At 40.1% G+C, this 13,980-nt stretch overlaps 1 protein-coding gene across 6 annotated transcripts in view; it reads left to right on the top strand.

Moving 5' to 3' along the window:
* The window catches only part of AOAH (acyloxyacyl hydrolase), a 171,953-nt gene that overhangs the window by 64,574 nt on the left and 93,399 nt on the right, over positions 1 to 13,980 (top strand). For all 6 annotated transcript variants that reach the window (XM_029233501.1, XM_029233497.1, XM_029233500.1 and 3 more), the window contains 5 exons: positions 2,324 to 2,384; positions 3,482 to 3,552; positions 4,434 to 4,482; positions 6,492 to 6,540; positions 8,380 to 8,474. In XM_029233501.1, coding sequence (XP_029089334.1) covers positions 2,324 to 2,384; positions 3,482 to 3,552; positions 4,434 to 4,482; positions 6,492 to 6,540; positions 8,380 to 8,474 — 325 coding nt within the window. The remainder of the gene's footprint in view (positions 1 to 2,323; positions 2,385 to 3,481; positions 3,553 to 4,433; positions 4,483 to 6,491; positions 6,541 to 8,379; positions 8,475 to 13,980) is intronic.

Raw genomic sequence — 13,980 nt, 5'->3', positions numbered from 1 at the left:
GTTTGCCCAATCCTAGAAACCGTCCTTGGAATAACTGTTAGCACTGCACATAATGAAAAGAGCTAATATTTTGTGAGTACTTATCACATGCTTGGCACAGGTCTTCCTTGCTTCACACGTAACAACGCTATCAGTCTTTGCAACAGCCCTAGGAAACAGGTACTGACACTGGCCCCATTTACAAATGAGGTAACAGATGTACAAACAGATTAAATAAGTTGCCCAAAGTTACATACCAAGTAGACGACAGACCTGGGATTCAAATCCAAGGAGTCTAACTTCAGAACCTAGAGCAATGTTAGGGGGCTTCCCATAATTTTCCTTCCTACTAGAGCACCCACACCCATCACCCAAAGCTTTGAAAATGCTTTCTCATCCTTTAGCTTCCAGCTTAAGATCACCTCCTTCCCTGTGTAGAGTTAGGAGTGTTTTCCCTCCGGGTGCACAACCCTCTTATAGAATTTTCTCCATAGCACTGTGGTTATCTGTTGATGCCTTGTTTCCCCCCACCCATCATTAAGCTCTTCTAGCATAGGAAATGCATCTTACATTCAGCCCTAATATCTCATATGATGACTGGCACATGCAAGGACTTCAAAAATAGCTGTGGAATGAATAAATGAATGAATGAATGAATGAATATTTCAGCTTACAACCAGATACCTGTAAGGATACACAAGTTATCAAGTTTAGATGCAATTTTGCAGAAGTAATAGTAGTGAAAGTCAACAATGCTTTATCCAAAACAGAGCCAGATGTGATTTCGAATTCAGATTTTAAGAAAGTAACATACTATATACCATAACTCACCTAACACTCCCAGCACCTCCTAATCAAACAAATTTATATATCAGCAATGAAATATATGGATAGTCACACTAAATAAGGTATAGCTTATGAATTGCCTTAGACCAGTTTGGGTCAAGTTTTGCCACCAAATGTGTTAGCTGCGAAGTTGAAAATAAGAAACAACTCTTGGTGTTCAGACCTGTTTGGATCTGGGGGCTGTGAATAAGGGATTGTGGAGTTTATGTAAATTGCAATTTATGTGACTTTTGATGACCAATCTACCCTCTCGTGTCTAGAATGTATGGTTTTGGTTCGTCACTCTGAGCCTTTAAAATAAGCAGGTAAAGGTTAATTTAATGAACTAATTTTCTAATTCTAGAGACAACTCATTGTTCCTTCCTTCAAGGACAAACTCTCATCCCCGAGATGGCAAAGGTGGAAAGGGGTAGCTTTGTCATCCTCAGTGAGACCTTTCACCCAGAACCTTTTCTCAGACTGAAAATATAGCTCTTTGGGTCTGTTCGTCCTCTCTTTCTCTCTCTCCATCTCCCTCTCCCTCTGTGTCTTCCCTCCTTTTCTCATCTAGAAACATAAAATAGCTATCCAAGAGGTCAAATATGTACATGGGAGAAAACTACCTAGTCTTACAGGAGATATCATCTCTCAAGAGGTCTATTAATGTGGACTTGTGGTGGGTCCACCATCTCAGAGCTCATAAGACAGGCTCCATACCACCAATTAGGCTCCATGCTGGCTTTGGCTGAATTCACTTGACTTGAGAGTCTCAGAACTGCTGAGAAGCTCTTGATTCAAAAGACCATTTACTAAATCCTATAAAGGGTCATGTTACTCCCTCTATATTCTAGACTCCAAGAATAACCTCACCCTGCCATATCATGGCACTTCCCTGCTACTCTGTAAGTGATTTTCCTAGAGGGAAACAGCATTTGCCTTTGGAAGCTGGAAAAAGTCTGGTAGTGAGATCTCAGGGGAAATCCTCACTCGGGGGTGTGTCCATGGTTTTGGCATGAATTGCTTGGTCATCAATCACAACAGAGCCCTTGGTTCCCCAGGCTCTTGAATGGGAGTGACAACTAAATTTTCAGATTCTCAGAATAAGTGGTTTAAAAGAGGAGAATCTTAAGAAAAGATTTCCATCACAGAATGTGTAAACTGTGTAAAATCTGTAGTACTGAGCTCGTTGACTGGACCAAAAATGTAGGTTCTTTCCTGAGGACCTCGACAGCCATATCCCATGCCCTCTAAAACTTGAATTCATTATATTTTAACTCCCCGTATAGGTCAAGTAAAAAGTCAGAGAGAAAATAGTTCTGTTGAGTGGAGAGCAGGGATGAGCAAAGTTTGACTGGTACTTTTCATTTTATTTTTAAAATTTTTATTTAGGTCCTTAATTTTATTTTTAGAATGGGGTTCTGTCACATAAACTCAACACAGCCATATCTAAAAATGTCTCTTTGTTTTCACAAACACCATTTTTTTTTTCTTAGCTCACCAGGTGTTTTTTTTCTTTTAGGGCTATACAAAATTCTTTACCATTCAAAGATGTAGATTCAGACAAATACAGTGTTTTCCCAGTAAGTATCATTAAGACTAACCAGATGTTTGCTAAATATTGCGTCGCTTCCTATAAATTTCTTTCCTTTAATAAGACAAGATTGAATGCCATTTGAATGTATTATTAATGTGATAATACACCATTTTATGATGTTTACAGACTTTTTGGTATCTTACTAATACATGGACCATCAAAGTGGATCTTAGTCCTAGACTGTTTTCGTTTCCTAAAGCCATTCCCAGCTGGAATTCTCCACGGGGATAAGTTATCTTGAAATGTGTTGGGAATTATTTTCAAAATTCTGAAACGTATTTTAACTTAAAGTGTGTGTGTGTGTGTGTGTGTGTGTGTTTATGTCTGTGTACACATGTTAGATTTAGAACAGTTAGGATGTCAGAATGTTCTCTGCGAAATTCAAGCAAGCAACAGATGTCACAAACTCTCCAAAGTAGGTGGGATCTCAAATACTCTACCTGGGAATGTGAGAAATAAAAACATTGTTTGACATTATCATGACTCTTGATTCTTTCAAATCAGACATGTCAAAAATATAATAAATCCACACAACTAACCCGTTTGGCTAGAGGTCTTTTAGATTATCCAGCAAAATGATTAATGACTGGACCAAATAAACCAATTGTTTTGGAGCCTTTGATAGAGAAAGTTCAGGGAGTTGGATGGTCCTACTCTTTGTGGAAGTGCACATAGATGCATACACATGAACACACATGTACACAGACACGTGTATAAAACATGCATTCACATAACAACCCATGTGAATGCACATGTGCCCACATGCATGCACATTCACACACATGCACCCCCATACACTCACATATCAGCACGCACCCAACAACACATATACACACGCGTACACACACTCTCACATACACACACACTTCATCTGTGATTGGCCCTGGCACCGTATTACATTTCACCTCACACAGGAGGTCTCAGCATATCATCTTAATTTTCTTAGTGATCTCTAGTGTTCCTAGCCTGTATTTGGATTTAAAATGGCAGACGTCAGCACCCCTCAGACAGCTCTGATTGGCCTTCACTGTGGATAACGTCAAAGCAGAACTGACCCTTCCTGTGTGTGCTCTTCAATTTCAGACATTGCGGGGCTCTCACTGGCGAGGGAGAGACTGTAACGACAGCAACAAGATGGCATACCCAGGCAGAAGGTAACGGTCTCTGCTGGTCACTGATGTTGAAAATTACCTTCTGAAAAGGAGGCAGATGGCATAATTATCTCCCTCAGCCTAGGGGATTCGTGCTTACAGAGAGAAGGGACCTCCATGTCCTAATTGAAGTAAAGCGCAATGAAAAAGCAGTGTTTGTTCATTCATTTGCCCAGAAAATGCTCATCGAGCGTTGCCAAGCACTGTGCATCATGTTGGGTGGTAAACAAATAGAAATAGGCCTCCTCTCGAGGAGTTCACAGTCTAGTGGGAGAAACACGTGAGTAGACAGGTTATTGTGGACGTTTATCCAGCCTCCTGCACGAGTTCTACAGGCAGCCCTGGGCCCAGAAAGAGTAGCCTCTTCCACCAGGAGGAGGGCGACGGGGGCAGAGAGCAGAGCATAGGTCACATTTTAGTCCCAGGCTGATGTTCAGTCAGTCACATCTCAGACTTCAAACTGGGTATGCCAGCCTTCATCTTAGCTGTGACTACAGTGTGGAAGCATTAACCAGATGTTTGGGACTTTAGAGGCATAACTTTAATGGTGTCACCTGTCTAAATGAAATGCACTGCAGATGTGTTCATTATTCCCATCAGCATCATTCCACAACAATACCTCCCATGAATATAGTCAATTGTGAAAAGACTGCATTTGGTCCACAGTTCCCAGCAAACATCCAAAGCCAAGAGAATGGCAAAGAGGCCAAGTGAGGCTTCTGTGTGCCACAACACACAATGGTGTGCGGCACTTTTCCCTGAAGAAACTGTCGTCTATCGAAGACACTTGGTGTAGCACTCATTCATTCATTCCTTCATTTGTGAAGCTGGCATTCAGAGTGATAAATACATGCCAAAGACCAATGTTGATGTTTTCTTCGTAGGCCAGACAACTGGGATACACATCAGGATTCAAACTGTAATGGCATTTGGGTAAGAGACTAAATTCAAATTTAACCCTGTTCTCTTGCTTTCCGTTCTCCTCAAATACAAAATCAAGAATACAAATACAAAATCAAGAATAAAAGTATAATTAATTAGAACAATAAAAGAAATCTTAACAAATTCCTGGAGTCTTGGAAATTCATGTCCCTTTCTTCTGAGATCTCTTTTCCAATTTACCAGGAGTGCTTATGTAGAAATATTGTTCTGAGTGCAGCCTGGCTCCTCTCCACCTAAAACACTCTATAGCTCCCAGCTGCTCCCAGCACTCACACAGGCAGGGATCGTACAAACAAGGAGCCTTGAAGTTTAAGATTCTCCAGCTTCAAGATCAATTGCCTCTGAATGGTTGCCTAATTTGTCTGCTTGGATGAAGAGGAGAAAGTTCCTGTAAACAGTTTCCTCTCTCCAGGACACTGACAGTCCATTTCTTCTGAGATATGGAGAGCAAGACAGATTGTATCCTGGTATAGCCCTACCCACCCACCCTATCATCAGTCACACTGCCTTTTCATGAGGAGGGGAAGACATGTCCCCTAGATCTTAAGGTGTCAAGGTGTCAAGACCCCCAAGGCAGCTCTTGTTCGATAAAGTCAAGCTTAGTTGTCATGTTGGAGGACATGGGGGGTTATTAGTGTGTGAAGCTGCTGTCTTGGTTCCATGACCCCATCCCTGCCTCTGACGTGGGAGCCCACCTACATAAGGAAGGCCAATAAGAGACTGTGCTAGACCAGTGGAAATCCGCCAGGAGGCCAGGAAGCCAAGACTCAGCGTTTATCATCAGTAATAGGAGAAAGACACATGACCTTCATACCCATCCCTTTCCATGGAGGAAAAATGACTCACAGAATCACAAAATCATAAACTCAGAGAGGACTTTACAATCACTAAGTCCAACATTTCCCAAACTGTGTCCAAGTACTCCAGTGTTGAGTGGGAGGTTAAGAGGTAAGGGAGGAGGGGCGCTATAGCAAAGTTCGGAAAGTACTGGGTCAAATAAGCCTGAACAGTTTTCTTTACTTCTGAATTTCTCAGCACCTTTAATGTTTTAATGCATGTCGGGAGTCCCCAAGGCCAAGACAGTGAACACACTGTTTCCAGTACATCTCTGACCATCAGCTTCTTTCTTCCTAAAATACTGTTAATACCATTAATATCTAGTGGAATGCCAGTGCTCTCCAGACCAGAGTTTGGCAAACAAAAGAAAAAAAATTATATATATATATTTTAATTTTTTTAAAGTTATCCAGACTCTGCTCAAACCTTCCAAGGACCAGCTGCTCCACTAATGCACAGACTTAGCTTTAAGTGTTAGGAAGTGCCCTCAGCTGTGGTGACGCTGTCCCACTCATAGGCTCAACCTCACTTCTGGGTTTCTCAGTCTCATCATATCAACATTTGGAATCATTCTTTACGGTTTGGGCTGCCTTGTAAATTGTATGATGGTCAGTTGCATCCCTGCCTCTCCCCACTAAATGCCGGTAGCTCCCCCTCCCCCCATTGTAACAACCAAAGATGTCTCCAGGCATTGCCAAATGTCCCTTTGGATGGCTGTGGGGCAGGGGTGGGGGAGGGGTGCCTCAAAAGCAGCCCTGTTGAGAATCTCTGCTCTAGAAGCATCAACCCTTAGGCACCGGAGGTGTCAGGACATTAGAGCTCCAACTCAGAGACCGCTGAACCCAGTCTGCCCCTGTGTCCCAGTCACTGAATGGACCCTCTATGCGCCCTCCGGGTGATACTACCAGCACCCAGAGCCCTGCCCTGCATCCTTCTGAACAAGATGGTCCAGTTTCTGGATCTCTCCTTATTCCTGCCCCCAGTTCCTAAAAGCCCAATTCACTTACCTAGGATGTTGCTATGTTGGATTAAGGGCTCAAGAGACTTTAAAGGATTTTATCTACTGATTTGTTTTTGTGCTTTTAAAGCCATTTGGGAAGGATTTCGTGTTTGTGTCTCATAAATTTAAAAGCAAGCTGCTAATTTCATCATTTCTCTTAAAGGGTGTTGATCCAAAAGATGGAATTCCATATGAGAAGAAATTCTGTGAAGGTATGAATTGTAAAAGTCAGTGTACTTATTCCAATAGAATATTCTTTTCTAGTCTGAGTCAGATTGAAGCAAACAGGCCATCCAAGTGAGGAAGTGCCTGATGCTACAACATAATGTTGACCAATTTACATTTATTTTTGTGACAAATTAGAAAATGACATGAAAAAGATTATAGACAAATGAGGCAGAATCAAGACAAAGCAAAACTGAATTTGTTTAATAGATTCCTTTTTTAGGGAATTGGAAACTTTAATGATAATATTAGAAAAGGCTGTAAGATAGATAACAGGGTAACTGAAATCCAGCACTTCTCCAAATAAGAAAATAAGTGGAGGTGATAATTTTCAGTCTTCTCTGTGTCCTCCTCAATACACTACAAGGTCAGACGTCTAGACTTGTACTGACAGAGTCCTTGTGTCGACTGGGCTAAAGACTCATATCTGGGTGACTTGACGGAGACCTCCAAGCAATAGCCATTGAGAGTTCCAAAAAATACCTGACCAAAAGCTCTATATTCTAAATGCCCAATGCCACATACACCTGGGCTACCAGTGTTCTTAGGAGGAACCTATTACCACCCACATAATACTGAAAACCTGGTCCTGGTGATGCCCAAAGAGTCTCAAACAAGACCCTATGGTAGCATCACTGTTTTATGTTTAGACAATGCTTTCCCCTAACATTTAGAAGCATTTCATTCATTCATTCATTCAACAGATATTTCCTGGACACCTATTCCTATTATGCACCAAGGACTATACTTGGCTCTGAGTTTTTATGAGCAGACGTGATACAGTCCTTGCCCTCAATCAGCTTAAAGTCTAATTGTCTGTAAGCTATTAGAAGGACAGGATGGAGGTAGAAAATGTAAGGACCCGACACATAGTAATGCAGTTTAGAAATGCCTGTTGGATGAATAAAGGAATGCATTAACAAATAGACAAATGAATAAGTAAACTCAGATCTAAGTGAAATCCTGGTGTGAGGCTCTGGGTTCACTGTGGGAAGCCTCTTGGATTCCCCAAATCCCAACCCCTCCTCAATGTCCTGGGCCTTCTCAGTCCCCATTTGTGCTAGCTGTCACAAAGTTCTGAGATAGGGAGCTGCTGGAGTGAGGCTGGGCCATCCTCGGCTTGATTTGGGGCCTTTGGAGGTGGAGGAAGTAGGCTCTCTTCTCTGACTCTGAGAGGCACTGATTGATTCTTTCAGGATCTTAAGGGATTTGGAAGAGTTCATGTATCACCCATGGATGAATGATTCGTGTAGATGGGCCTTAGAATCAGATTAAGTGATTCTTAACCTCCAAACATATAGGGCTGCATAGAGATTTTATCTCTCCATCTCCCCACTAATCAGCCATGATTGTCCATCCAGTGCTTTTGTATATATAGATTAAGGACATTAAAAGACCATAACATCTTTGAAAAAAATCAAAATTGCTCCATGAGATTACTAATTCCTAAAGTGGATATTAACAGAAATGAGTGTGTTTTCCAAGGAAGCAATTTTCAGAACCAAAATTTAGGGCATATTTCTGAGTTCAGATAAAGTTTTGATGCTTTTATTCATCTATCATTCACTCAAGATGTTGCACAGGTGTTTGTTTTATGCTGAGTTAGGAAGCACACCTGCATCTGCACAGCTTAGCTGGCAAGTTTCAATGGCCTGGAAATCTCATTCAGCTCCTAAATGCTATGCCGCTCACTCTCCAACACTCGAAAAGTGGCAACGCATCACTGTTACGGTGCTCTATGCACAGAATACACACCAGGGTATGTGCTCACCTAACTACCCAAGCTGGAGGCTCCATAAATAATGCAAATAAATTGTGCCACCTAGGTTCACAGCCCAGGGGAATCATTTTGCTGGGAGACTCAGCTGGGGCTCATTTTCACATCCCTCCCGATTGGATCACAGCTTCACAGATGTCTTTGGTAAGTAATTTGGGCAGTAATCATGCGGGATGTGCTGGCCTCTGTGTTTGTTTCCCCCTTGCTCTCTATAAATGTGATGCCAGATCCAAACAGGTGCAAATTTCCCTTCTCAGCACAATCTGCCATCAAAGGCACATCCATAGCCATTTCAGTTCAGTTCAGTTCAAACACTGTGATAAGAACAACAGGCTCATAACAAGAGCTGTCTCGTCCATTAGAGAAGGAGGATGGTGCCCCTGCCGGGTGGAAAGGAAACCTGGGCATAGCGGGGAAGCCCTTGTTGTACAGCCACCTTGGGATGTAGTTCTCTCTTCAACCTCCTGTAAAATGAAAACGCTGATCCAGGGAAGTTAAACTACAAGAATTATACATTCTTCTTTGATCCCTTTTCTCACACTGAAGAAATCAGACATGAACCTGAATACTCTCTGATGGAACCTCTCCCAAGTTCTAAAACTGGGCAAACACAGACCTCCCTTGTAAAATGAGCAAACAGAGAAACATTTGAACATAGAAAAAATGTTCATGGTCTCCAAAGAAAAGAACTCTTGAAAAAAGCTTGCTACAGGAAAGTGAATTTTGTAAGATATTAAATCCAGATTCTCAACAATAATGTGAGGAGATTATACTCATGAAAAAGGAACAATCTGAGGTTAGGGAAGACTACTTTTAGGTGAAACAATAATGGCCTGATGTAAAAATGTGAGGGCCATACTGACTAGCAAGTTGGACAATGTAAAAAACAGTGAGAAAACCAGTCAGCCAAATTCTGGAACTCACATAAGAGGCATATAGGTTAGGTCCAGGAGATTGAATAGGAAACCTGGGGGAGGAGAACGCATCAGACAGAGAGGAAGTGGTGACCAAATAAACAACAAAAGATAATTTTCTTGAGTTGAAGAAATCCTTGACTTTAATCCAAAACCCCACTGAACTCCAGAGAATATAAAAGAGACTCTCCTCATCATGTCTTGCTTTTCCATTATATTCCAAATATAAAGAAAAATCTTGCAATCATTCAGCCCAACAAACAACCAGGGGACATACTAGGAGGAAAATTCCTTTCGACATCAGACTTATCTTTCAATGATAAATTTCAGAAAATAGGGGAACGGCCTCTACAACATTTTGAGGATAGTGTGTCAAAACTGCTCCAGCTGCCAAGATATGGTTCCTACATGAAGGCCACAGAAATGTATTCTCAGTCATTCAAAGATTCAGAAAATATAACAGATTTATGCTTTCCTGAAAAAGATTATTTTAAGAAGTATTCCAGTCTCTCTGAGCATGGTATTATAAAAGCAAAGCCAAAAAAAATTATTACTAGATTTAATTACATGAAATCTTCAAATGTATACAATGTCCAAAATTCATAAAATTAAAAGACAAATGAAAAACTAGACCAATATTTATAACATATAAGACAAGATTTAAATTCTCTAATAACAAATAGTTCCTGCATATCAATAAGGAAAAAACAATTTAATTTTTTAATGATCAAGAACGTGACCAATAAATATAAAAACAGTTTCATCTTCAGTAGTAATCAAAGAAAAACAAATTAAAACAACAATGAGGTATCATCTATCATCTGTCAAATAAGCAAAGGTTAAAAAGTGATAAAGGCCTACTTTTAGCAAGAATATGGTGAAAGGGACATGTCTAATGAGAGTTTAAGTTGCTAGAACTTCTCTGACAGGCAACTTGACAATATGTATAAAGTGACATTATAATGTTTGTGATTTTAACAAGTAATTCTGCTTCTGAAAATTTCTCTTTAAAACTAAGGAGTCATTTGTTCAAGAATCTATGTACATGAGTATTCATCAAAGAGTTATTTATAAGAGCAAAAATGAAAAAAGAAATTCAAAAAACAAAATAGGGGATTAGGGGTGGAGTCAAGATGGCATACTAGGAGGATGCAGAATTTGCGTCTCCTCACAACAAGGGTACCTACCAGGCACCAGTGGGGGACCACAGACACCTAAGGAGATGGGAGGAACCCCCAGCAACTGGTGATCTCGCCTTTTGGCTTGTTGCCCGCCCCCCTTTTTTTTGCTTTTTTCGGCTTTGGTTTTATTTTACCTTGTTGCAGTTGTTTCAATTATAGTTTTGTTTCTCCTAATTTTTTTTTTTTTTTTTTTTTTTTGAGGTACGCAGGCCTCTCACTGTCATGGCCTCTCCAGCTGCAGAGCACAGGCTCCAGACACGCAGGCTCAGCGGCCATGGCTCACGGGCCCAGCCGCTCCGCGGCATGTGGGATCCTCCCGGACCGGGGCATGAACCCGTGTCCCCTGCATTGGCAGGCAGACTCTCAACCACTGCACCACCAGGGAAACCCTCCTAATATATTTTTTATCTTTCTAATTTTATTTTGTTTTTTATTCTTTGATATTGTACTGCTCCTTTCTTCCTTTTTTTTTTTTTTTACCATGCCATGAAGCTTGCGGGGTCTTGGTTCCCAGACCAGAGGCTGGGCCGGAGCTCCCGTATTGGGAGCTCCAAGTCCAAACCGCCGGACTAACAGAGAACCTCAGACCCCAGGAAATATCAATTGGAGTGAGGCCTCCCAGAGGTCCTCATCTCAGCACCAAGACCCAGTTCTATCTAACTGCCTGCAAACTCCAATGCTGGACGTCTCAGGCAAAACAACCAGTAAGACAGGAATACAGCACCACCCATCAAAAAAAAGAAAGAAAGAAACGACAAAAAAAAGTTACAGATGAAAGAACAAGGTAAAAACCTACAAAACCAAATAAATGAAGACGAAATAGGCAAGCTACCTGAAAAAGAATTCAGAGTAATGATAGTAAAGATGATCCAAAATCTCAGAAACATAATGGAAAAGATACAACAAACATTTAACAAGGATATAGAAGAACTGAAGAGCAAACAAACAATGATGAACAACACAATTACTGAAATTAAAAATACTATAGAAGGAATCAATAACAGAATAACTGAGGCAGAGAAAAGGATAAGTGAGCTGGAAGATAAAATGGTGGAAATAACTGCCAGGGAGGCGAATAAAGAAAAAAGAATGAAAATAATTGAGGACAGTCTCGAGACCTCTGGTCCAACATTAAATGCACCAACATTTGAATTATAGGGGTCCCAGAAGAAGAAGAGAAAAAGAAAGGGTCTGAGAAAATATTTGAAGAGATTATAGTAGAAAACTCCCCTAACATGGGAAAGGAAATAGTCAATCAAGTCCAGGAAGTACAGAGAGTACCATACAGGATGAACCCACAGAGAAACACGCCGAGACACATATTAATCAAACTATCAAAAATTAAATACAAAGAAAAAATATTAGAAGCAGCAAGGGAAAAGCAACAAATAACATATAAGGGAATCCCCATAAAGTTAACAGCTGATTTTTCAGCAGAAACTCTGCAAGCCAGAAAGGAGTGGTAGGACATATTTAAAGTGATGAAAGGGAAAAACCTACAGCCAAGATTATTCTACCCAGCAAGGATCTCATTCAGATTCAGCAGAGAAATTAAAACCTTTACAGACAAGCAAAAGCTAATAAAATTCAGTACCACCAAACCAGCTTTACGACAAAATGCTAAAGGAACATCTTTAGGCAGGGAACACAAGAGAAGGAAAAGACCTACAATAACAAACCCAAAACAATTAAGAAAATGGTAATAGGAACATACATATTGATAATTACCTTAAATGTAAAAGAATTAAATGCTCCAACCAAAAGACATAGACTGGCTGAATAGATACAAAACGAGACCCGTATATATGCTGTCTACAAGAGACCCACTTCAGACCTAGGGACACATACAGACTGAAAGTGAGGGAATGGAAAAAGATTTTCTATGCAAATGGAAATCAAAAGAAAGCTGGAGTGGCAATTCTCATATCAGACATAATAGACTTTAAAATAAAGGCTATTACAAGAGACAAAAGACACTACATAATGATCAAGGGATCAATCCAAGAAGATGTTATAACAATTGTAAATATTTATGCACTCAACACAGGGGCACCTCAATACATAAGGCAAATGCTAACAGCCATAAAAGGGGAAATCGACAGTAACACATAGTAGGGGACTTTAACACCCCACTTTCACCAATGGACAGATCATCCTAAATGAAAATAAATAAGGAACACAAGCTTTAAATGATACATTAAACAAGATGGACTTAATTGATATTTATAGGATATTCCATCCAAAAGCAACAGAATACACTTCTCAAGTGCTCATGGAACATTCTCCAGGACAGATCATATCCTGGATCACAAATCAAGCCTTGGTAAATTTAAGAAAATTGAAATCATACCAAGTATCTTTTCCGACCACAATACTATGAGACTAGATATCAACAGCACATTAAAAGGTTCATACACTATGATCAAGTGGGGTTTACGCCAGGAATGCAAGGATTCTTCAATATATGCAAATCAATCAATGTGATAACCCATATTAACAAATAGAAGGGGAAAAACCATATGATCATCTCAATAGATGCACAAAAAGCTTTTGACAAAATTCAGCACCCATTTATGATAAAAACTCTCCAGAAAGTAGGCATAGAGGGAACTACCTCAACATAATAAAGGCCATAGATGACAAACCCACAGCAAACATCATTCTCAATGGTGAAAAACTGAAAGCATTTCCTCTAAGAACAGGAACAAGACAAGGTTTCCCACTCTCACCACTATTATTCAACATAGTTTTGGAAGTTTTAGCCACAGCGATCAGAGAAGAAAAAGAAATAAAAGGAATCTAAATCCAAAAAGAAGGAGTAAAACTGTCACTGTTTGCAGATGACATGATATTATACATAGAGAATCCTAAAGATGCTACCAGAAAACTACTAGAGCTAATCAATGAATTTGGTAGAGTAGCAGGATATAAAATTAATGCACAGAAATCTCTGGCATTCCTATACACTAATGATGAAAAATCTGAAAGAGAAATTAAGGAAACACTCCCACTTACCACTGCAACAAAAAGAATAAAATACCTGGGAATAAACCTACCTAAGGAGACAAAAGACCTGTATGCAGAAAACTATAAGATACTGATGAAAGCAACTAAAGATGATACAAACAGGTGCAGAGATATACTATGTTCTTGGATCGGAAGAATCAACATTGTGAAAATGACTATACTACCCAAAGTAATCTACAGGTTCAGTGCAATCCCTATCAAACTAACAATGGCATTTTTCACAGAACTAGAAGAAAAAATTTCACAATTTGTATGGAAACACAAAAGACCCCAAATAGCCAAAACAATCTTGAGAAAGAAAAATTGAGCTGGAGGACTCAGGCTCCTGGACTTTAGACTATACTACAAAGCTACAGTAATCAAGACAGTATGGTACTGTCACAAAAACAGAAATATAGATGAATGGAACAGTATAGACAGCCCAGAGATAAACCCACACACATATGGTCACCGTGTCTTTGATAAAGGAGGCAAGAGTATACAATGGTGAAAAGACAGCCTCTTCAATAAGTGGTGCTGGGAAAACTG

This window comes from Monodon monoceros, unplaced genomic scaffold (assembly GCF_005190385.1).
Source record: "Monodon monoceros isolate NGI ecotype Baffin Bay Population unplaced genomic scaffold, NGI_Narwhal_1 Super_Scaffold_2, whole genome shotgun sequence".
NCBI classification, from domain to species: Eukaryota; Metazoa; Chordata; class Mammalia; order Artiodactyla; family Monodontidae; genus Monodon; species Monodon monoceros.
This window is presented reverse-complemented; position numbering and strand designations above follow the sequence as displayed.